The sequence below is a fragment of the Semicossyphus pulcher genome, unplaced genomic scaffold (assembly GCF_022749685.1).
Source record: "Semicossyphus pulcher isolate SPU_LCO1_2020_fin unplaced genomic scaffold, fSemPul1.0.p SCAF_25, whole genome shotgun sequence".
In the NCBI taxonomy this organism is placed as follows: domain Eukaryota; kingdom Metazoa; phylum Chordata; class Actinopteri; order Labriformes; family Labridae; genus Semicossyphus; species Semicossyphus pulcher.
Window position 1 is genome coordinate 980,055 of NW_027211699.1, and position 21,754 is coordinate 1,001,808.

The 21,754-nt window shown below is 41.5% G+C and overlaps 2 protein-coding genes and 1 non-coding gene across 6 annotated transcripts in view; all 3 read left to right on the top strand.

Annotated features, from left to right (window-relative positions):
- Nucleotides 1–700: 700 nt before the first annotated feature.
- On the top strand, nucleotides 701–16,045 carry LOC138604462 (plexin domain-containing protein 1-like). Of its 3 annotated transcripts, XM_069676401.1 has the most exons (15): nucleotides 5,924–6,642; nucleotides 7,636–7,733; nucleotides 9,319–9,485; nucleotides 9,742–9,885; nucleotides 13,734–13,803; nucleotides 13,934–14,056; nucleotides 14,148–14,266; nucleotides 14,356–14,452; nucleotides 14,531–14,626; nucleotides 14,705–14,786; nucleotides 14,866–14,926; nucleotides 15,000–15,120; nucleotides 15,214–15,249; nucleotides 15,328–15,485; nucleotides 15,594–16,045. In XM_069676401.1, the coding sequence occupies exons 3-15, from the start codon at nucleotides 9,471–9,473 to the stop codon at nucleotides 15,705–15,707; spliced, it is 1,236 nt and encodes a 411-aa protein (XP_069532502.1). In that variant the 5' UTR covers nucleotides 5,924–6,642; nucleotides 7,636–7,733; nucleotides 9,319–9,470; the 3' UTR covers nucleotides 15,708–16,045. The 3 variants fall into 3 exon arrangements, with proteins under 3 accessions (XP_069532500.1, XP_069532502.1, XP_069532501.1); XM_069676399.1 differs by lacking the exons at nucleotides 5,924–6,642; nucleotides 7,636–7,733 and adding an exon at nucleotides 701–771; XM_069676400.1 differs by having other exon boundaries at nucleotides 5,924–7,733.
- trnac-gca (transfer RNA cysteine (anticodon GCA)) lies at nucleotides 11,372–11,443 on the top strand. Its single transcript has one exon. It is a non-coding gene; the product is annotated as a tRNA-Cys (tRNA).
- Nucleotides 16,046–16,681: 636 nt separating the features above from the next.
- lasp1 (LIM and SH3 protein 1) overlaps nucleotides 16,682–21,754 on the top strand; it is a 34,892-nt gene continuing 29,819 nt past the window's right edge. For both annotated transcript variants that reach the window (XM_069676034.1, XM_069676035.1), the window contains exon 1: nucleotides 16,682–16,966. In XM_069676034.1, coding sequence (XP_069532135.1) covers nucleotides 16,898–16,966 — 69 coding nt within the window. In that variant the 5' untranslated portion in view covers nucleotides 16,682–16,897. The remainder of the gene's footprint in view (nucleotides 16,967–21,754) is intronic.

The following is a 21,754-nucleotide window of genomic DNA, read 5'->3' on the forward strand; positions in this document are numbered from 1 at the left end:
AGGTGGTGGAGTCAGCCACAGGGCTTGTTAAGCTCGCTTTTTGTCAGTTTTATACACCATAAAAAAAACGAGGCTTTTGGAAATTAAAACTGCAACAAAGAGAGTCTCCTGTTCCATGTTTGAGGATGTTGTTAGAAAAGAGACAGACAGATGTTTTAAGGAGTGATAAACGGACATGACATGGAATGTGTAATATCATAACTCACATGTTTCAGGCCTGGCATTGTTAGCATCATGATATCCATGTCTAATCTCAGATGTCAGATTATTTACTGTCCTCAGTGTTGGTTTGGGCAGAGGGAGGCGCCATACACACTGCTGCATGGTCATATTTTATCCCCCAGAGTGATGGGAGAGTTGATTTTTGATTTCAGGGACCTTAGCTAGAATCCCAATTGGAGAAGGAAAATCATAGAAAGATATAAATCAGTGCACTGATCTTTACAGTCTTCCTGCTCCAAAGCCTCATCATCTGCTCCTTGTGTCTTTGTGATCACCATGGCAATGGACGAGCAGCACTGAGGAGGAGAGAGAGGGTGTAGTTAGGAACAGGGTGGCGTGTGGAGAGAGATTCATAGGGAAGGAAGAGAGTGGCGGCTGGAGGTGGGATTCGAGAGAAAGCTGTTTTTGCAGAGAGAAGAAGAAGAAGAGGAGAGTTATTTTTGTGTTCATTTTTTTGTGTCTTTTTGCTGCCCAACATGTGTTTAAGTGTGGTGATGCTGCTCCTCTGCGTCTCCCAAGGACATCTGGCAAGAGCTTGGGATCAAACAGGTGAGTTGTGTTTACTGTCTCTCCGTCTTTGCTTTAATGTTTCCACCTGTGCTCTCTGAAGTCACGCAGATGCATTCAGGTGAAGTCTGTGCAATTGAACCCTCTTTTCTTATTCCGTCCATTTGTTCTCGAATTAGTCTTCTTTTTGTTGCTTTGTGCTACTGTTGCTATTTTAATCCACAATAAACCGCAGAACTCTTTATGGAGCGACAAATGGGCACACCATACGCGCAACTGAATGACCCAGTTTACAATAAAGTCCACAATTAAAATACCCTAGTCCACAAGCATGCGACTGAGTCTAAACAACAAGCCACAAACAGCCATGTCTACGGTTTAAAATTAGATGTAGACTTTGTTTTTCTTCTTGCGCATGTGCTGGACTCTGGCAGGAAAATGTAAGAGGACAAAGATTTATACTTTTTCATGTATTTATTTGACACAGTGCAAGGAGGGATGAAGAGGGATTTGCAGGAGGTGTGTTTGAGACACGCTTTTTCATGTATTTAAAGCTCTGAGGAATTTGACTGCACTCTCTACAAACTCCTCCAGTCATTTATTTCCCTATTTATTCCCTTTCCAAAGAGAAGAGATCCTTACTTTGTAACATAAGAGGTCAGTTGTGGCTATTGACCTAACATACCCTCCTTTCCTGCGCCTAATTTGTTCTTATCTGCCGTGTCACTCAACATTATGAACAGCTCAGTTTTTAAACATGACTCCCGGTCCTGAGAGAGCCATCTACACCATCCGAACCAGACTGTAAAAACACAGAGCCTCAAGCTGAAAATGAATTGTGTACCCGGCGATGACCTCAGTGTTTGGCCTCCTGTCTCTGGTCCTGCTGAGACGTTTGCTTAACAAATAGCCTGAAGTGGATCCAGACATGTTGGAGCTGAGCTTCAAGTGGAGGAATGAGACACAGAGAGAAAAACATGTGAGATTGGATCATAGATAGGATGTTATTATCTGTTGATCCCAGGTTGACTCTTGCTTTATAAAACTCAAACTAACAAATAAAAATGGCAAGAAGAAAAACAATCATCTGCTAACAGCGGAGCCGCTTGCTCTTTGACTCATGGTGTAATTTGGAACAGCGTTTGCACCCTTCATTCATTTCTCTTATCGGACAAAGAAAAGCTTAAAACAACATTTTTCAGCTGCCATGCAAGATTTGCTTTCACCGATCCAGAAATAAAAGAACAGGCAATCAGTGAGTTCACCAAATTTGGAATAGCTTTTGTCTTATTTTGAAATGTAGCTTGCAAATTAAATGAGTCATTTTTAAGATTCCAGGGTTATTTATAAAAGGAGGCTCCTCTCGAAGAATTAAAACTAATTGTTCCTAAGTGTATTAGCTAACTGCGTGATTACAAAATACACTTTCTTTTCTCAAAAATAACACAGCATTATAGTCCGGATAAAACATATTCAGTAGAATGGAGCTAAGGCACCTGCGTGCAGATCTGCATTTCAGCCTTGAAACTGAAACTATACATGTCCACTGTGGGTGATGCAGAGGGGAGCGTGCCAGCTCCTCCGGCCTCTGCTCAGGAAGGGTGTGTTCTCTCAGACCGCTCGGAGCTGACCGCTCACAGAAAAAGGACACTAAACGTCGTGGTTTGGTAGCTCCTTAAAGAGTGGGCAGAGGTCAGTTCTCTGTCCAAAACAGTTGCCCTCTCATACTTGACAAAGAAAAGTGGCCCCTGTTTTGTCCCACTGGGTCTTTCACGTACATATTGTCACCTTGGATTTTAGAACTTTGACAGCCTGAAACAGACTTAGATTGTAGCCAAAGTAAGCTTTGTTTTTTAACCGAGTTCTGCTTTAACCAACCACTTTCTGACTCAGCAACAACATTTCTGCACTGGCACACTGAGGTATGGTTCTGAGGCCTTATCATCCAACCGAGACACCACCCTGTTCTTTCCCTAAAAACAAGACAGAAGAAATGAAGGTCAATCTTAAAGATAGGAAAATCATTGCATGGACCTTAAATTGTACAACTGGAAAGTTGTGGGGTTTTGGTATTTCTGCCTTTAAGGTATCAAAAACAGTTACAGTTGGGATAACTGACTGTTCAGAGTATATGATAACATTTGTGTGAATCGCTGAAGATACCCAGCAGTAGGAGCAGAGTTCAGAGTATTTTGCAATCCAGTGAATTATTCAGAAATGGACAAGTGGAATGTGAGTTTTTATTAGTGTCTGCTTGACAGCCGAGACAATACGACTCCCATCTCACTGTTTTGGTTATCAGCCAAAGGTTTCAATACTTTAGGCTGCGAGACAGATTATCTGAGCAGATATTATAAACCTCTTCATATCAAGTGTCTGCACCCCGCCCAGGCTTTATAAATCTGAATATGTTTATCTGCTGCACTGCAAATCTCAACAACTGAGCACCACACCAATCCTCCTCTTACCTCATAGATGCCATAACAGGGCGGACCCAGCGCTCGGTAATCACACATGGAGGTTTAATATACGAGCTGCCACGCATGCTTTGACGCACTGCTTAATTGAATCAAAGGGTGGAGAGAAACACTCATGAACAAACATAATGTGCTGCCTATGAGGTCACGACATTTGGTTTGTCACTTCAGAAACTTAAGAGGCACATTGTTGTTGGGATGGCTTTGGAAGATGTCAGTGTGAATGCAGAGTGATGTTTAAAGCAGGCCTTGCCTGCATATGTCCCAAACAGTCTGAACTCTGGGGGTTTGGCACAGGACATGCCTTCACACACTCAAAATCAATGTCAAATAACATGCCACGGGCACCTTTAGGCACTTTTGATTAGTATCAAGTGTTTTGTTGAGCCAATAGGCTCTGCTTTACTCTGTTTTAACAATGAACATCTGCAAAACTGCAAAGAAGGACAAAGCTCCTTGTCTGATTATTTTCTCTTTAACATAAAGTAAAAGTAGGAGTGTGATGTCTGCATGCGAGGAAGATCTTTGTTGCCTTTTAAGTTGAAAACAAGTAGAAAATAGCTGAATTTAAAGCATTTCCTTTAGCTGTGGAACTCAGATGGCAGGTCAGGCTGATGAAACACCTGAAAAATAAACATGCAGTTTTTACATGTGCATTTTGAGAACACAGTTACACACCTAGCTAACACCTTGCACTTAAATGAAGGTTTGGTTGAAGGTGGAGTTCATTTGGATTATCATACCAAATGTTGATTCTAGCTCTTTTTACTCTATTGTCAATGTAAGGGAATGCATCTTAGCAGGGAAAACCATTTTTAAAGATGCCCATTGTGCAAAATAAAGAGCAACCTGGGTCTGAGCCTTAAAGCATATTTGGGGAAGTAATCTAAGTCTTAATATCCTCACTTTTGTCCTCTAATGGCATAAAGTTATCTGAATTTGGAAGATGGAGGAATGGCTTCACAGAGGAGATATTCCTCCCCTGATCGTATGGATGCACCATATTGGGAAACACTGACTGAATGTACGTATAAACAATTAACAATTATATTATTCTCCCCTTATTTATTGAGACTGATGCAGCTTGGGGGCCCCCTAGAGGCTACAGGGGTCCTATGCATCCGCATAGTCTGCGTATAGCAAGAAACGGCTTTGCTTGTAAGTTATTGCAAACTTATGAGGTTTTGCGGACGTCAAGCTTCAGCTTTATCAACCATTTGATTGAATGCGCACCCACACTTTAAAGTTCCCTCAGCCCATCTTTACTTGTTACCCGTTCAGTCCTCCACTCCCCCAATAGTATGCGTCTGCCCGGAATAGTATGTGTCTGCAGAGCCGGAGGCTGCAGATTCAGGACCGCAGTTCTAGGTCCCTATTGGACGACTGTAAAAATAACAAATGCCGGTTTCTGCCCAAATACCACTTTTTTGTCAACTTATTGTTTTCAAGGTTTATTACACCCAAAAACTAATTCTAACAACAGTTTAAAGGTTTATTACACCCAAATACTAATTCTATAAACAGTTTAAAGTTTTTACACTCAAATATATATTTTTTTTGTATAAATGTAAATATAACATTCACAGATTCTTGAGATATTGAAATAGAATCTTTATTCAAGTACAAAAACAGAACAAACAATGAAAACCATTTTTCTGAACAGAAAAATAAAACGTCATAAAAATACACACTGAGCATGACAGGTGTTCAATGAAGACATCAGGCGTTCTTCTGTCGCCCCAACAAACAGGCAGAGAGACAAAGACACAGAGACCGTGAGGAAGGAACAGAAAGAACATGTTACTGATGTCGGAACTTAATATTCAAAGTTCAAATTGTGAAGTAGATAATAGCACTACCTACCATTTTAAAGGTTTCCCTTCCTTCCTTAATTGCCTACAAAATTCCTCCACTTCACTAGAAGAGTAAACAGACAACATAATCAGTTGTGGGATAACAGAAACACTTTAAAAACATTACTACTTCCTAATTGAACTTACATTGGTAGATAGCTTATTAAGATTGTATTGTTAATTGTCCACAGAATCACTTCATGTAGGTTAAGCTATACAGTAAATTAGATAATCTAACAAGGTGTACACCTGCAGAAAAGGCCAATATAAATCCTATTAAAATGTGTTATCCAACGTTACAAAAGAAAATCAAAAATGAAGACAACTGTCTGATAACACTAATTGTTGGGTGAACAGACAGTAAGCAGTTTAATTATGAGAATATATAAACTTAACTAAAATGGTAAGACATTAAAAAAATAAAAAACAGGCTTTAATATAAACGTAATGTTTTTCCCATATCATCCAGACTATTGCTTTCATCCTCTTTTTAAGTGTATTTAAATGCACAGGCTAAAATTATTTTTCATAGTCATTAGGTCAACACTTAGCCTTGCTAAAATAATGCTTCGGTTTTATTAAACTAACAAATTCCCACCAAACTGTTAGCTATCAAATGAATGTTTGTAGTGCCTTTCAGACTAATCATAGTAGTAAATATAGTCACGTATCACAGTAAAACATTCATTTCGCTGTCAAATTGAAGACAACAGAATTGTATAATGACAACAAATAACTTGATTCACATTCAACAGCCACACTACGGTCGTCAGCCATGTTGCTGATAAAATGCGGTCTTTAGCTTTCCAATGCACTAGGTGGTGCTGTCGGAAAACAAGAGACCTAGAAATGCGGTCCCAGAACTGCGATCCTGAATCTGCAGCATCCGGCTCTGCAGACACATGCTACTCCTCAGACCTGGTATTTACAAGTGGCTTTCGTGGATCGGATCACAAGTGGACAGCCTTAACTACAGGTCTTAACACACCCAGGACGGATTGAAGACACATTGAGATCCGATCACTCAGGCCACATACGGAGTTGATCTGGGACGCTTCAGTGCGACACGCATGTGTCCTGGGCCACATTGGGCACCGCCCATCCCAGATTTCTTTTTTTATTCCAGTCTTTAACATTTCTCCGCTGTGTCTCTTAAAAATCGTATTTTTATTTGTCTAATGTCACTCCAGCTGTGTTAACGTTGTTTATGCATGAGAGCGGAGTGTGCACGGAAATACAGACGGATCGTGTCTGTGTTTTTTCACTTAGAGAGAGAATTATATATTTATATATTTTTTTAATACAGGACGATCCCGAACTGACGAGGAACTAACCCTAACCCTAACCTGGGTCGGAGATATGATCCAGGAGCAGTTTAAGTGATCCACATGAAGTTAATCTGAGTTTTTAATCATGCCGCGCAGTGAGGAGGAGACAGATCTGTATGTGTTTTATGCGCTGCTCGTGGCTTAATAGCAGTCTCGATCTGTCCCGTATTACAGCAGGAGCTACAACCCGCGTGCAGACCACCATGGTTTAGAATAACGCGCGGGGAGGACGCCTGCGCTTCATAAAGTGGATATGTGAGTTACTCGCGCGGGTCTGTCTGTCTGTCTGTCCGTCACTGTTAACAGAGACTCCAGTCTGCTGTGTATCATATATTTGATAAACACAGAGCTGAGGAGGAACATCAGACTTCATGATCAAACTAAGTTTTATATCTCATCTTATTCTCTAGTCCGCGACCACGCGCTCCCTCCATCCCTCTTTGTTCGTGCGCAGCAGCTCCCCTTCTCTCTGTGCTGCGAGTCTACATCACACTTTCTTTCATTACATGCCGTTTTATATTATATGATAAGTCTTTTAAAGGAGACTGGGCCTCCGTGTTTATTTGCATACAAGTGAACAGAGCTGATGTTTTATTTTGCTCAAACAATCACATTCAGACAAGCGTGAAAATTTGTGCTGGCAGGATTTTGCGTCCGAGCCATTTCCCAGGCATATTGTTGCAAAATCAAAGCAAATTGGCAGGGTTCAGTTTAAAGATATGATCCAAACAGTTAGGATGTCATTACAGTTAATGTTAATCAGCTGTGGAAGACAAGAGCTGGTCAACAGGTGGCCTTAGCTAAATTGAAGAACTTATTTGTCCTGATTCAAATATTCTATTTTCCTTTTCCCTCATGGCAAATGCTTCTTGGTAGTCATGGGTGACACATGTGGAGCTAGCCTGCAATTGTCACTTTGTGCTGCAGAAACAAAGATAAATACCCTAATAAAATGCCAAACTTCCAGCAACTCAAGTGTCCGCATCTCCCCTCAGTCCTATGTTATTTAGTGCTTGTGTTACTTTGAAGGCAGAAAGAGAGGGGGGTCGGAGATAGTTAGCTAGCTGTTAGCTGTAGGGTTTTAGCTAGCATTAGCACTTAGCCTTTATTGTTACCTGTACCTGCATGCACCCCTAAATAATGCTGACACTGTTAATTGAAGGGTTAACGGATGTTTGAGCGTAGGCGTTCAAACCAGATCACTTAGAGACCTGGTAGAGTAACCCTGCTCAGCTTTACTCTGTTCAGTTGCTAGTAAACCCGACATGAAGACACCGGAGCAGCAGAGACGAACTCTTCGCAGCAGCCAGGCTGACCACGGCCAAAATCACGGTGTTTCTGGACAGGTAACTGAAGAGGACGGAGTGATTTTCTTGGCTTTTTTAAACGTTACCAGCACCTCTCGAAACATCTCCTGTCGTTCACTGAAAGCCAGAGAGAAGAAAACAGCAAACGTTAAAGACAGGATGGCGCCCACATTTAGGGTTAGGAGAAACACGCCGCCAAATCACGGTGCTTTTTGGTTGTGCATTTATAGACTCGGACTGGCATATGACGTCACTGCGGAGTACCGTATTGTATGTAATAAAGGGCTATCCAGTGACGTGCGGTGAGGTTCATGGCTGGTGAGGCACTGACTCCATCAGAATCAGATTTACAAATATATGAACCCAACAACAGAGTAGATTATTCACCATTTGACAGCAAGGGCTGGCTCAATTCGTGGCAGCGGCAGCGAGTATTGGTACTTCCTTCTTCCTGCCTTCCACTCCAGTTGCCGGCGTCTGAGGCAGCTGCCACTGACCTGCCACTTACTCTGCAGCTGCGGAGTAGCATAAACATTTCTGGGCTCACCAGCGCCCCCTACGTTGAGGCAAGAAAACTGCCTGCCTCACCCAGTGCCTCTTCACTGCCGTTGTAAGATCGCTGAGCACACTAAACAAGTTACACATATATATTATATACATCAGCTAGTTTTATTATTATTATATATATTATTATATTATTAAGTGTTTTATTGGCGACATACAGAGAGACAGTAACACGCTCTCATTGCATGGCAGAGCACAGTTTGTGAGGGATTGCGCAATCCAAGGTGAGGCTCAGCTTGCTGCTGCCTCACTGTGCGTCTCTTCCCCGTATTTGAACGGAAATGTGAAAATTCAGCGATTTTTAATAAAAATCGATCCAAATTGTTTACGTTAAATGGAAAATCAGTTTATAGTTCAAACCATTTGATAAATATAACCATTTAATTTATCTGTTTATTATATATTTTATTTATGATGACAGGTGAGGCTCTGCCTCCCCTGCCTCTCCTGACCGCACGTCACTGGCTATCACCAACTAATTCCCGTAATTTCCCACATAGATAGAAAAACATCTAAACATAATCGAAGCCTACACTGCCCGTGGCTTATATACCATCACAGAAATTACTTTTGCAGGCTCCAACTTTAAGTAATGAGGTTCTCCATAGGTAGAGAGCCACATCAAAGTCTTCATATAAATGTAACAGCAGACATGCATTTAGCACAGTCAATAAAAATCACAGTGTGGTGCTAAAATAAACTCCCAATATAAACTAGGAATTTGTGGCTTTGAGAAAAGACAAGCCATCAATTAAAACACCAAAAAGTTTAAAACAAAGCCTACCTACCCCAGTTTGCTTACCAAATATGGTTAACATTTTTTGTTCAGTTTGACAGTTCCTTCCCAGCATCACCACATTGTAATTGTATTGTTTTTGCCTTCATTCAACAATGGCTTTCAATGACAGGACTAACACCAACTATTTTTAAAGCAAATTGTTATTTCTAATTTGGCTGATTGGTTGAACACCGAGCTGTAAACATGCTTCTCCAGGGTCCGAGTAAAAGTGATGTCTAAAATGTCATGCTCACCTGATATTCCTTTTTTTTTTGTACACAGATAACTGGTACAGTGTGATCTCACAGCAGCATGGACAGCCAACTGGAGGGAGCAGTCACAGAGCCCAGAGGTCATCTTCAGGCCAGGCTCGGATCAACAGGGTGGTCCCGGTCCTGGGTGGAGGACTCACCATCGACACCCTGCCAAACAACATGACACGCGTAGTGGTGAGAGCAGCACCACAGTGTTTGTCATGTCTGTAACAGTGTGTGGCATTTATTATGTTTTTGGCTTTGTTCTATTTGTTTTAGTTGAAGTTTAACACTGCCCTCTTATGGAAGTTTTCCACTCACTTGGAAAAGTACATGACATCATATAATTTAACCCTAAACAGAGTGCACTCCTGATGCCTGTATATGACACACTCTTTGAACATAATCACACCATGACAACCTCTGATTCTCTGTGTTTTCTATCTGGAAGGAGGATTCTGGCAAGTATTACACATGGCGTAGCTACGGCCCAGAAGACCAGCGCACAAAGGAACTATGGGTAGACATGAGCGACGTCCGACACGGCCAAGTTAGAGTCCATGGCATCCTGTCAAATTCATACAAACAGGCTGTGGTGAGTCTCACACGCAAAACAACACATGCACTTTTTAACTTTCTTGACAACTGATCGTGACATCTGCCATGCCTATACTCCTATTTTAATTTTTGCAACTGTAAAATGTTTAATTTACCTGCCCTATCCTTGATGAGCACATGGTCCTTCACCTTATTTTTTTATTACAAGATCATCTAGTAAAGTACAGACACTATATTTGGGAAAAGTGTGATGTGTCTGTAGAGACAATCTAAAAGTAAAACTTTTAGAGGTCAGAGTTCAAACCACAAATACTTTGGCTGAATGTGGTCGCACACTTTAATCTTTAAATCAGTTCTAAACCGAATCCTAAAGGCAACTGGACTTGGTTGAAGTTCTTGAAGACGTTTCACCTCTCCTCTGAAAGGCTCCTTCAGATCTAAACTGTTGATAGGTCATTAACGACCCATCAACACCAGGGGGTACTAAAGTCTCTCAGTGATATTAGGTCAACAACTCAGGTTAACGACTCTCCCTTGATTACACATCTATTAGCATACCAATGACCTAAAGAGGCTTATATTTCTAGCTCCCTCCACCAGTCAGTTTACAACTGAAGAAGCCTTTTGGATGAGAGGTGAAATGTCTTCAAGAACTTCAACCAAGTCCGGTTCCTTATTGATTAAGCTTATGACCCGGATGACTGAGAACCTTCAAAGACACTTTAAATCAGTTAATTTCAGTGGACATAATAGTATTAAGCCATCTACAATATATGGACACTGATTGGGACTGTCATGAAATAAATATAAAAGTATTTATTCTCGCTAAGCGTGGGACTCTCTATGATCAGACTTCCTGCCATCTTTTCTCCGTCCTTGATTAAATGTTAGTGCAAAATTGCAACACTGCACTACAGTCAGCTACTTCTGCATTTGTCAGAGAAGAAAATCGCCACATTTTGCCCTAATATGAATTTGTCAAAGCATTCCAGGATGGATCTCTCTGACTTATAAGGTTACACCACAACAGGATTTGAAGAAACTGGGAAAGAGCTCCAGGCCTGCCGGAGTCAGTCACAGCCTGGCCAGTCATGACCTCACCTGGCACCTGTACAGTTCACACAGCTCACTTTAATACGGAAAGATATAGTGGAACAGGAACAGGGGAAAAAAACCCTCCTGTACTCTGAGAAACACGGGATTATCCAAGTGGAAACTGAGTAGTTTGGCTTCATTGAAACATCCATTCCCGGTTGGAAAAGCAGCAGTCGAAGCCACGGCTGTAACATCACATTATGAATGGAGGAAACTAAGAAGGGAAATGTAGCTGCAGTTTGGAAAATAAAGATACTTCACTATATTCGGATTAAACTACAGCTGCACTCAAAGGTTATCACTTTTACAGTTGGTTAAAGCAGGCTCAGTTTCCCTTTATGCCCTACGGATCTTGAGGCGGATAATGTAAATTATCACAGGACAGCCTGCTGAAGTAAACAACTGCCTTTCCCTCTAATGTAGCATCAGGGGGTATAGCTCAGTGGTAGAGCATTTGACTGCAGATCAAGAGGTCCCCGGTTCAAATCCGGGTGCCCCCTCATTTATGACAAACTCAATGATTTGATTATATATATTCCATTATATCAGAGGTATTTTGAATTGATTGGCCTGTGTTGACATGTGCTTATGACTGCATTTGCTTTCAGACAAAGTAAACATGGTGACATTTAACTACAAACACAAGCCCTGCATTACTTGCTGTTTTGTTTCTAGTGAAGTCCTCATTCGTCGGTGGGCAATTTGAACTGAATCCTCCACTACCAAAGAAAACTGCTTTACAGAGGAAATATCAGAATTTATACACATTAAATGGATATTACCTAAATCATAAACATAACAGAAACAGTTTCAAAAACAAGGTCTGACTTCATGAGAATCTTTTTATTGTAACTTTAGAAAAGTCAAGTTGAGTTGTGCTCAAAAGTATATAAAAATAACCTTTCAATGAAAGAAATGAAACTAAACATATCTTTTCTAATACAAAAAAGCATTTCAGCATCTTTATTCATCTTAGTGTGATAAAAACAGCTGATCAGGATGCTTATATCTGCAGAATATTAACTAAAAACAAACACCCTTAGAACAAGAAGCTACAATGTGATAATTGTGGATTTAGTTAAAGTTACTGTGAGGAACCTTCAGTTTGTGTTGATTTTGGTGACCCCTGTGGACAACGCTGTAACTCTTATCTCTTTGTTGATTTTTTCCTGTACATGCTTAAAGGAGCAACTCGCCCCTGGAAAAAGCCACTGTCAGTCAAAGCTGGTGTTCTCTGTAATCGATAGAAGCAATAGTATTTGAAATTGGCGCCATAGCTGTGGAGAAAGTTGTACAAACAGCTCGTGGTTTTGCCCATTCTACATTCCTACAACACCCAGCATGCATTGCGCCCCTCCCTCTGAAAGGAACGGTCCAGCGAGAGACGCTGGAGTGAAATACTATCGTTTTCGCTGCAGGCAATGGCTCAGAGCGGTACAGAATCTGAAATAAGACGAGAATATACCGGTGGATTGTCTAAAAAAGTCTTCAGGTCTGCAGTGACCTGACATGACATAGGAGGCGGGTGTCCTAGATTGAGGAAGTGTAGTTTAGCGAGCTCCCTGGCCTCCGCCAGGTGATGCATCTTAAGTAGTCTGGTGGAGGTTTTCCAGGGCCCATTAGAGAAGCAGATAGCGTCCTCCAAAGGCACAGAGCTAAATTGCATTTTTTGTCTTTTTCTTTTTATAACGGCAACTGATTGCTTTTGTAGGTCATACAGACACATCAGAATGAATTTCAGTCCGTTTCATAAACAGCAAAAACTCCTCACAGGAGCTGTAACTTGAAAACTATACTGCTATGCCGATGACGTCCAGATTTACATCTCCACCAAATCCATCACCACAGCAACTCGCTCCACTCTGACCAACTGCCTCACTAAAATAAAAGCATGGATGCAAGCAAACTTCCTCCAACTCAACTGTGATACATCTGACATAATAATCATCGGCCCCAAATCCCTCACTAAAACCACCCACGACTTCTGCCTAACCATGGACAATTCCACTCTGTCCCCATCACCACACATCCGCAACCTTGGAGTCATTTTCGACAATAACCTCAGCTTTGAACAACACACCAATCAAATCACCAGGACTGCTTTCTTTCACCTCAAAAACATTGCTTGTCTCCGTTCATCACTCTCTTTCCCTGCTGCTGAAACTCTGATCCATGCCTTCATCACATCCAGAATTGACTACTGCAACAGCATCCTTTATGGTTCACCCTCCAAAGTCCTAAATAAGCTATCCCACTCCGGCTCCCGTGAGAACATCACCCCCGTCCTCCAGAAGCTCCACTGGCTCCCTGTTCCTCAACCCATCCAGTTCAAAGTCCTCCTTGTCACCCACAAAGCCCTCCATAACCAGGCCCCTTCATATCTTACAGACCTGCTCCACCGCCACGCTCCACCGCAACCTTCGCTCCTCTGATGCTAACCTCCTCTCTCCGCCACACAGAGCAAAGCACCGAGCCTGCGGTGACAGAGCATTCTCCATAGCTGCCCCCTCCCTCTGGAACTCTCTACCCCAACAGATCTGAGACTGCACTTACCTAACTTCCTTCAAATCTCTGATCAAAACCCACCTTTTTTCTCTTGTAGTTCCTCTTATTGTGTTTCTTTCTCTGTTCTTATTTTGTTTCTTTAGTTGTTTTTAATTATGTAAAGTGACTTTGAGAACCATGAAAAGCGCTTTACAAATAAAATGTATTATTATTATTATTATTATAAAGGTCTGTATTCCATTATCTTATTCTCTCACTGTCTGTTTCTATCTGCTGCCTTTGCAGAGGGTGGCCCTGTCGTTTGCCTTTCCTTTCTACGGACATTACCTGAGGCAGATTACCATAGCAACAGGAGGTACTTTTCGATTTTATATCAGATGTTCAAGTGACCTTAACTGCATGTAATCAGAGCGGAGGACTGTTTTTTGGCGAGGTAACAAGTCCCAAACACGTCTTACATGTTTTCCCATCTGGCCATTTTTCAGGGTTCATCTTCACGGGGGACATTACTCACCGTATGCTGACCGCAACGCAGTACATCGCCCCTCTAATGGGCAATTTTGACCCCAGCTACTCCAAAGACTCCACTGTGCAATACCTAGATAATGGTAAGATACCAGCTGATGTTTAAGCATGTCCTTGTTCCTCAAATTACCAACCCGACTTGTCTGACTACTATTTCACATCCTCTGTCTGCAGGTGAGGTGTTTGTGGTCCAGTGGGAGCGGGTCAGACTACCAGGAAGAGAGTCAGCAGGAGCCTTCACATTTCAGGCTGCGCTTCACAAAACTGGAAGCATCACATTCAGCTACAGAGATGTGAGAAACACCTCTGCTCTGTGCTCTCATATTCACCTTCGAAACCTGTCCCCTTCCTTATTGCGCTCCTCTTTTTGCCTGTGTATCAGATACCTCTGTCGATAGATGCGATCAGTTCAGCTGAGCATCCAGTGAAGGCTGGTTTGTCTGACGCCTTCATGGTCACGACACCTTCTCAATCACCAGGTCAGCTATAAAGCTTATGCACTGTGAGAGTCCTGTAAAAACATTAAGGTATTTAACCCTACGATTTCTGTAACACAGATTCCGAAAGGCAGACGATTTATGAGTACCATCGGGTTGAGATTGACACCTCAAAAATCACCAACTACTCTGCTGTTGAGTTCACTGCACTGCCTAGTAAGTGATCCTATGTTGTTGCATTAATTTAAGGTTTAGTTTCACTACACTCAAACTTGTCTGTGTCTCTCTGTTCAGCCTGCCTGCAACACGACAGCTGTGACCTCTGCCTCACATCAAACCAAACCTCTGGCTGCAGCTGGTGCAACGTACTCCAAAGGTAAATGCACATTAAACTAGCCCCGATGCTAAAATATAGTGCAGTTTCAACTTTTTGTGTAACACACTGTGTGTTTTAGGTGTTCAGATGGCATGGACAGACACAGACAAGAATGGTTGGACTATGCCTGTTCAGACGAGGTATTGCACGGCCTCAGGAGTTGATTTCTACTTACTCGCTGTTTTTGAGACTCATGCATGTTTTACCTTGTAGAGCGAGGATGGAACCTGTGAGGATTTCTCCAGGCCTGACAGCTCCACTGGCTCCTCTATCACACCTGGGCTCGAGGATGTGACCCCTTTGACTCCTCTACAAAAAGGATGTATAAGTGACGGTGAGGCTGGGCTACTTTCTGTGTTAGTACAGTGTCATAAATGGATTCTACCATGAAATAAGTATGAAAATATCTGCTTCCTGTCTCCTTCAGATGAGACCAAACGTCATATATATAAGTCTGGAAATGGTGAGTTATCACTTGTAAGAACAAGCATGGTTGAGCTTTATGAAAGGTTTTAACAATGGAGCTTCTTCTTTAATACAGATGTGCAGACAGAGACTTCAATCAAGAGTGACGTGTTGGCTAACACAGGAGTGATAGCCGGCATAGCGGCTGCCCTGGTGTTACTTTTGGCTTTGATACTTGTAGCACTTTACATCAACTATCATCCTACTGCTGCGTCACCACTTTACCTCATCCAGGTGAGCACCGACTGTGTCCTAAATCTACCCTGGAAGCAGCAAGAGAGGAGTGCTTTTATTACACAATTACACATCAAACATAATCTTTCTGTGCTTTATTTGTTTTAGCGACGCAAGAACTACTGGCCTTCCTTCAAGTTTCAGAAGAAAAAACCTGGTTACACAGAAGTGGAAGGAGAAGGTCATGAAAAAGACTGCATTGTTGAAGCTGGGCCCTGTTGAATTGATGGATGGAAACAAAACATTAGAACTGAACTTCTACATTTGTAAAAACACTTTTATGCCAAAGCCAGTTCAACTTTTTTATTCTGTTTATGATCATTTATTCATTGCATTGCAAACAATGAAATTGTTGCAGCAGTTTATGTAGATTATGATTTTTTTTTTTAAATAATAATTTCAGAAGAATTTTATATTTCTGCTGGAATTAAAGGCTGCTGCATTTAAAAGCATTATCTAATTTGACTGCAATAAACTGTGCAATGCATTCCACAATGTTGACAACATTAGACTAAACCTAAACTGCTGTTTTTCATCAAAGAAATAAAGATCTGAGTGTGCTTCATTGCCAGTTCTTGCTGCTTTTGCTGATGCTGATGTTGATTCTTTAATGTTCCGACTTTTGTTTTACAAGAACACACTACACAGTTTATGCTTCAAAGTTTAAAGTCAGATTTAACATTTAAAATGATTTAATGCTGTACATAAAAGGAGGGATGATTTCATTCAATCATCTGTAGTATGTAAAAGGTGCTACAGTACTTCTCTTTGGTCAGCAGATGTCATCCTAACCCAAATATTTCTCACGGAAATCAAGTAGGGCATGCAGTGAACGTGGCAGATGTGTAAAAATGTGATCACTGGATTGGTAAACCCCTCCAAACCTGCAACAATAAAGATGATCGCATGAGTTTGCTATGCAAGCACAGATGGGCCGAGGACGGATGTGTTGCACATGAACATCATGCATATTGAATTTCTTTACAGTTACACAATAATTTGTTGCTTAATTTTGAACCAATACACAAGTAATGCAGGCTCAGTTCAATGGTTTCTAGTTGTGTTTCCTCAGAAAATATGATTAAACCCTACTTTTTGAATTTGAACCTCCCACACTGCCTCTTCCCTTTCTGCTCGGGCACGCGCAACTGAGGGAGGAAGGAAGGGAGGGAGAGGGGGGAAGCGGGCGCGCGCTTTCCGTGTCTGGTTAGTGGACTGACAGCCAGCTGTGCGGCTACAACGACAACAACAATCTCCTGGATTTGCCACATACAACTAGATTAGTGTTAGTCTGGGACCGATCATAATCGTTCACTGTAGCTAGTTTTTAAGTGTGTACTCGACAGTACACGGCTACAACCAGGATCATCGGCGGTTTCCGTGCTAACTAGCAAGAAGAGCATTCCTCCAACATGAATCCGTTGTGTGGCAGATGTAATCTAGTCGTTTACCCCACGGAAAAAGTGAATTGTCTGGACAAGGTAAGAACATGAGTAAATCGTATTTCTTTGTATTCTTCTTTTACAAACAATCCCAATACGGTTTCCAAACATTGCACCCTTACTGCACCCATTCCTGTGCTCGTATAAAATGACACCCTTCACATTTTTTGTGAATGAATCGAACATCCCAACAGGACAGGTATTTCGCTAGCAAGGCAAGCTAACGGCTAGCTTAACGTCTGGAAGGCGCTAGCACGAGAGCGCGGTACAGAAACAAAATTACGACATATTTTGAAGATTATGGGCTACTTTAAGAACCCAGAGTTTAAATATTTTATTTAAGACAATGGCTTAAGGCTATAATATTGATTGAGCCTAAACCAGCGCCTCAACGCTTTCGCCAGACGAGGTCGGTTTGGGCCTGGCTGGCACCTCTGCTTTGAAGAACAACGCTCGCTAACGTCTGTAACCTCTCTCGAAATTACAGAGGCGTTACCTGACAAACACTTAAAACACAGCACCTCTGAGCTCCTTTCCTGAATAATTATATTATAACCAAGCTTTCCGTGTCCTGTACTGCTTAGGGCAGCAGCGTGGACTGATTTGTAACGTGCCTGTGTCTAATTCACTTGCTAATCCAAGTCAGGTATGATTAGTCCAGCCACCTAGATTAGTTTCCAGTCAGAGGCAGTAGCATAATCTCAGTTGAGGAGGTAATCTCATTAATTTTACCCACATTGACTCTTTTGAGATCACTAATTCAAACAGGGGCAACAATTTTAGTTAAATAATCTTGTTTCTGTGCCCCCTGTTAGATTTAAGGAGGTAAAGGTGACGATCATTTGTTGCTTATTGCATTTATTAAATGCTACTGTTCTCAACTACTCATTTACTTTGCAGCAAAATAAACTATACACAGTTACCATGCTTGATGGGTGGGGTCTGAAGTGTTTGGCATATGAAGAGCAATGTTTATGTATTTTTACTAAAGCATGGTTTGAGGCAAGTAGATAATTTGTCTAATGGACCTCTATTGAAAATCAATCCCTGTCAAGATGTGCTTATCTGTTGGGGTTGACAGAAGGGGAAGGTGGGGAAAGAGCACACAAAGCACATTAGCTGAAGTAACATCAGCTCTTGATTGGATGCATTTACTGCTCAGCTGCATGGATGTATTCTTGAATGCACCATGACTAATGTTTTCCCAAAGTGTTTCGGACTGGAATTGATTTACCTCACAGGCCATCTTCATGCACAAAAGCCTGCCAATCCTAGAAATGTGAGTCGTATTAGGAGGCTGGTATTGATGAGAATCAAATTGCCACAAGTACAGCCTGAATGTGCTGTGGAATCTGGCCTGAAGCAGAGTGAAGAAGAGTGCATTCCAGCAGACAGACACTCCCATAAAACGTGCTCTGTCAGAGGCCTGCTGTGTCTCCCTGCTCTGAACCGAGCACAGGAGAGTAGCCTGCCGTCTGTCTTTGCTGCCATTCCGCATCAGCGCTCACCCCTTCACACACGCCAAAACAACCTCCCCTTCTCCTTCTCTGTGGCACACCCACACACTGCCCTTCTGGTTTGTTTTAAGGCCACATTCGCTCGGGAATTTTCCGTGTGCTAGGCTGGCTCAGGTGAAGCAGCTACGTTGGTATTCTCAGCCATCGATGGATACCTTTTACCTGATAGTCTCCTTCTATATTATCCCTCTGTGGAGACGCTGAGCCACAGAGGCTTGTTTGTCTGTCAGCTGCATTCCAGTATAGCAGGGCTGGGCCCAGCAGAAGGAGCGGGCAGCCGAGCACATGTAAAGACAGGAAGTGAATTTTGGTTGCATGTTGGTGACGGTTTCTCCTTGTTGTTTGGCTTCCCTTCAGTCCTTGAAGTGCTTTTTGATAGTAATGTGTTTAGAGCTGCATATGTGGACCAAGCTCATATCTATCAAAGTAACTTTTTGTAGATTGATTTCATGGCAGCTGTTGGATTGCAGCCAATAAAACTAGTAACAAGGAAGCAATTTCCTTTGTAACCAGTGCCATGTATGTCAACCGTAAAGGTAAAACAGGGCACGTTTAGATTCGTATGTAATGTCTGGAGGAGTGAAGTGATTTGAATGTGTGCCACTATAAGATTAACAGCCTTTTTCCGCACTCAGGAAGCGTGTGTTTTCAAGATAAATGGGGAGATCTGTGTGGAGTGGTGAAAGCTCAAAGCTCATCTCTCACTGAAACACTCGAGTCTGCTGGAGTGTCTTTGTACTTACTATCTGTACGTGCTGTCTACATCATATATGCCTGGATCACAGAGCCTGTTCCTACATGCAGGTGAGGAGACGCAGTCCTCCTACATCCTTTTGAAAGATTTATTAATATTTAGCTTTGACTCAGGAGCCTTTATGCTGTATATCATGAGGGAGCATTATTGGTTCCCAGGTAGTAAATCAGCAGCTATATGTAGTGTTCTAATGTAGATGTATATAAATAATGCAACAAACTGACTTGTGTAATCTGACAGCTCATCCCGATAACTACGGTTGAAGTACTAACATCTCTGCTGGCATGAATATGTTATCAGGTTTAAAACATTTTGATGAATGATAATACACTGATAATACTAACTAGGGGTTTATTGATACATCAATATGGATCAGTACTCAATATTATCAATACAAAACATCTATCCATACGTCGTTTTAAAGATGTGCCTTTATTTTAAAACTCCCATGGCGCCTCTGTGTCATTGTTTCCAACCAAGCGCCAGGTACATGATGGCAAGCAGCCAAGGAAAAGCTTGATAATAGCAGAAAAACAATTTATTTCTTGGGCCCTAAAATTAACTCCCCTCTCCGGAAAAAATTAGCAGTGTAAAATATAATTGCCTTTTGGAGAAAGATGGGTCGACAGGCAAAGCACATGCCGCATGTAAACAATGCTTTTACAAGATATAATACTCAGGACACATAGCAAAACTTGGCCTGCCACCTAAAAAAGAAGTGCAGCCTTATCCAGCGTACGTTTTACACATAAACATTGGAAATATGGCACATAATGAAAGTGAGGTCTAGCCTGGGTTTTTTCTTGTTTTAAAAGGAAAATAGCTTTTTATTTACATTTATATAAGTCGCACTGAAATATAAGAATATTAGCAGTCTTTTTATAAGCAGTTTTAGGGGTATCCCATAGTGAAAAGGGTTTTCTATCGCTATTTATTAATAAAAACGTGTATAAAAATTATTTCAACACTATTTCAATTTATTTTCATTTAAAACACACACAAATTACAGCCTACCATCTGTTTTCGCCATTTCGTGTTTGCAATCCTGCTAGCTAGCGGTAGCTGGGAGCCTACGGTAATGTCCATTTTTGTGAGGGTGGCGGCTGCAATGGCGATCACGATGGTGCATGTTTATGACGAAGCGTTAGCAACAATTAAGTTAGCTTAAACAGCGAGGAAAACACAAAACAGCACTGTGGCATGTTGTAAATAGGAGATGTTATAGCGGCTTGGACCCGGAAACGGTTTAATGCGGAGGTGTGACGTCACCACTTAACAACCAACAACTTTAGCTAGATTATAGCGCTATTGTCTGGGTAAAATACCACACCTCTCTCTGCGTTTTATACTGGTATATTGGTCGCACCAGTATATAGGACGCAGCCCACTTTTTAGATGAAATTTTTTTTATTAAAAGTGCGTCTTCTACACCAAATTTTACGGTAGATGGCGGGAGGAGTTCAGTTAAATCATATTTTGGTTGTTTGTTTTTTTTGAGTTGATAAAAATATAACAAATTCTATTAAATAGTTCAGTGATAATGTCTTATATCAATCACAGACCACTGAAATAAAATGAACTGTGTTGGAGTCATATCGTATTACATGTTTGCAGGAAGGAATAACAGCGTATTTTGTTGGATAGTTAGCAAAAATAGCGGCTGCACTTTGGCTCACATGATCTCAAATGTTCAGACGTGGTTGTCATTTACAGGAGCGTGTGTAGTAATCTCATTTCATACATCATTTGCTTCACCCACTGATCCATCTGACACATGCTGTAGTTCTGCCCACGATTACAACAGACTTGTGTCTATGTATATTTTATGATATTTGGCTTCATTGTGGAGTTTCCGGTTAACATGTGAGCCTTAATTGTACTGCTGCGTCAATCCCAGGAAATGACTGTAATAGAGGGTTAAAGGTCAGAAGAGTACAGAATTTGAGTTGTACAGCTCTGTACAGTCTTTACAGCTTACATCATAAACCCCGAGCTAAGTCACAGTGTGCCACATGTAATCACCAAACTCCTTCCTGTTTATATTCCAGTATTATGCAAATACAGTTATTTTATAGGAGGATTTTGTCTGCTTTTGCTCTCGGATGGCCCAGTGGCGACGCTTTTCCTCTGACCCCAGTTTTTAGAGGCATTTGTATCGCGCCTTTCATATATTTAGACAGATTATTTCTGGGAGCTGATTCATGTTCTCCGAAGCAACAAGAGGTGACGAATCTGTCCAACCAGCGCCAGTCACCTCCCTTTAATGACCACAAACACACATTACAGTCAAAATCAGCTGAGGTGTTGACTCCACAGTGAGCAACCAGGAACTTCTTTCCAATGTAAAACAGCTTTACTTGTTGTATTGCCTTTAAATAGAATAATATTGTAAAGGAAGCTCAAAGAGGAAGTTTTATAAGCCAAACACTTAGAGCTGACTAAAAATGAAACCCGTAAACTCCATTCTGTAGTTGCACCTTGTCGTTATATTTGTTTGTTAGATCTATTTTTAGTGCAACAGGCTGAGCTTTCTCTTTTGAGGAAGGCGGGCTTGTG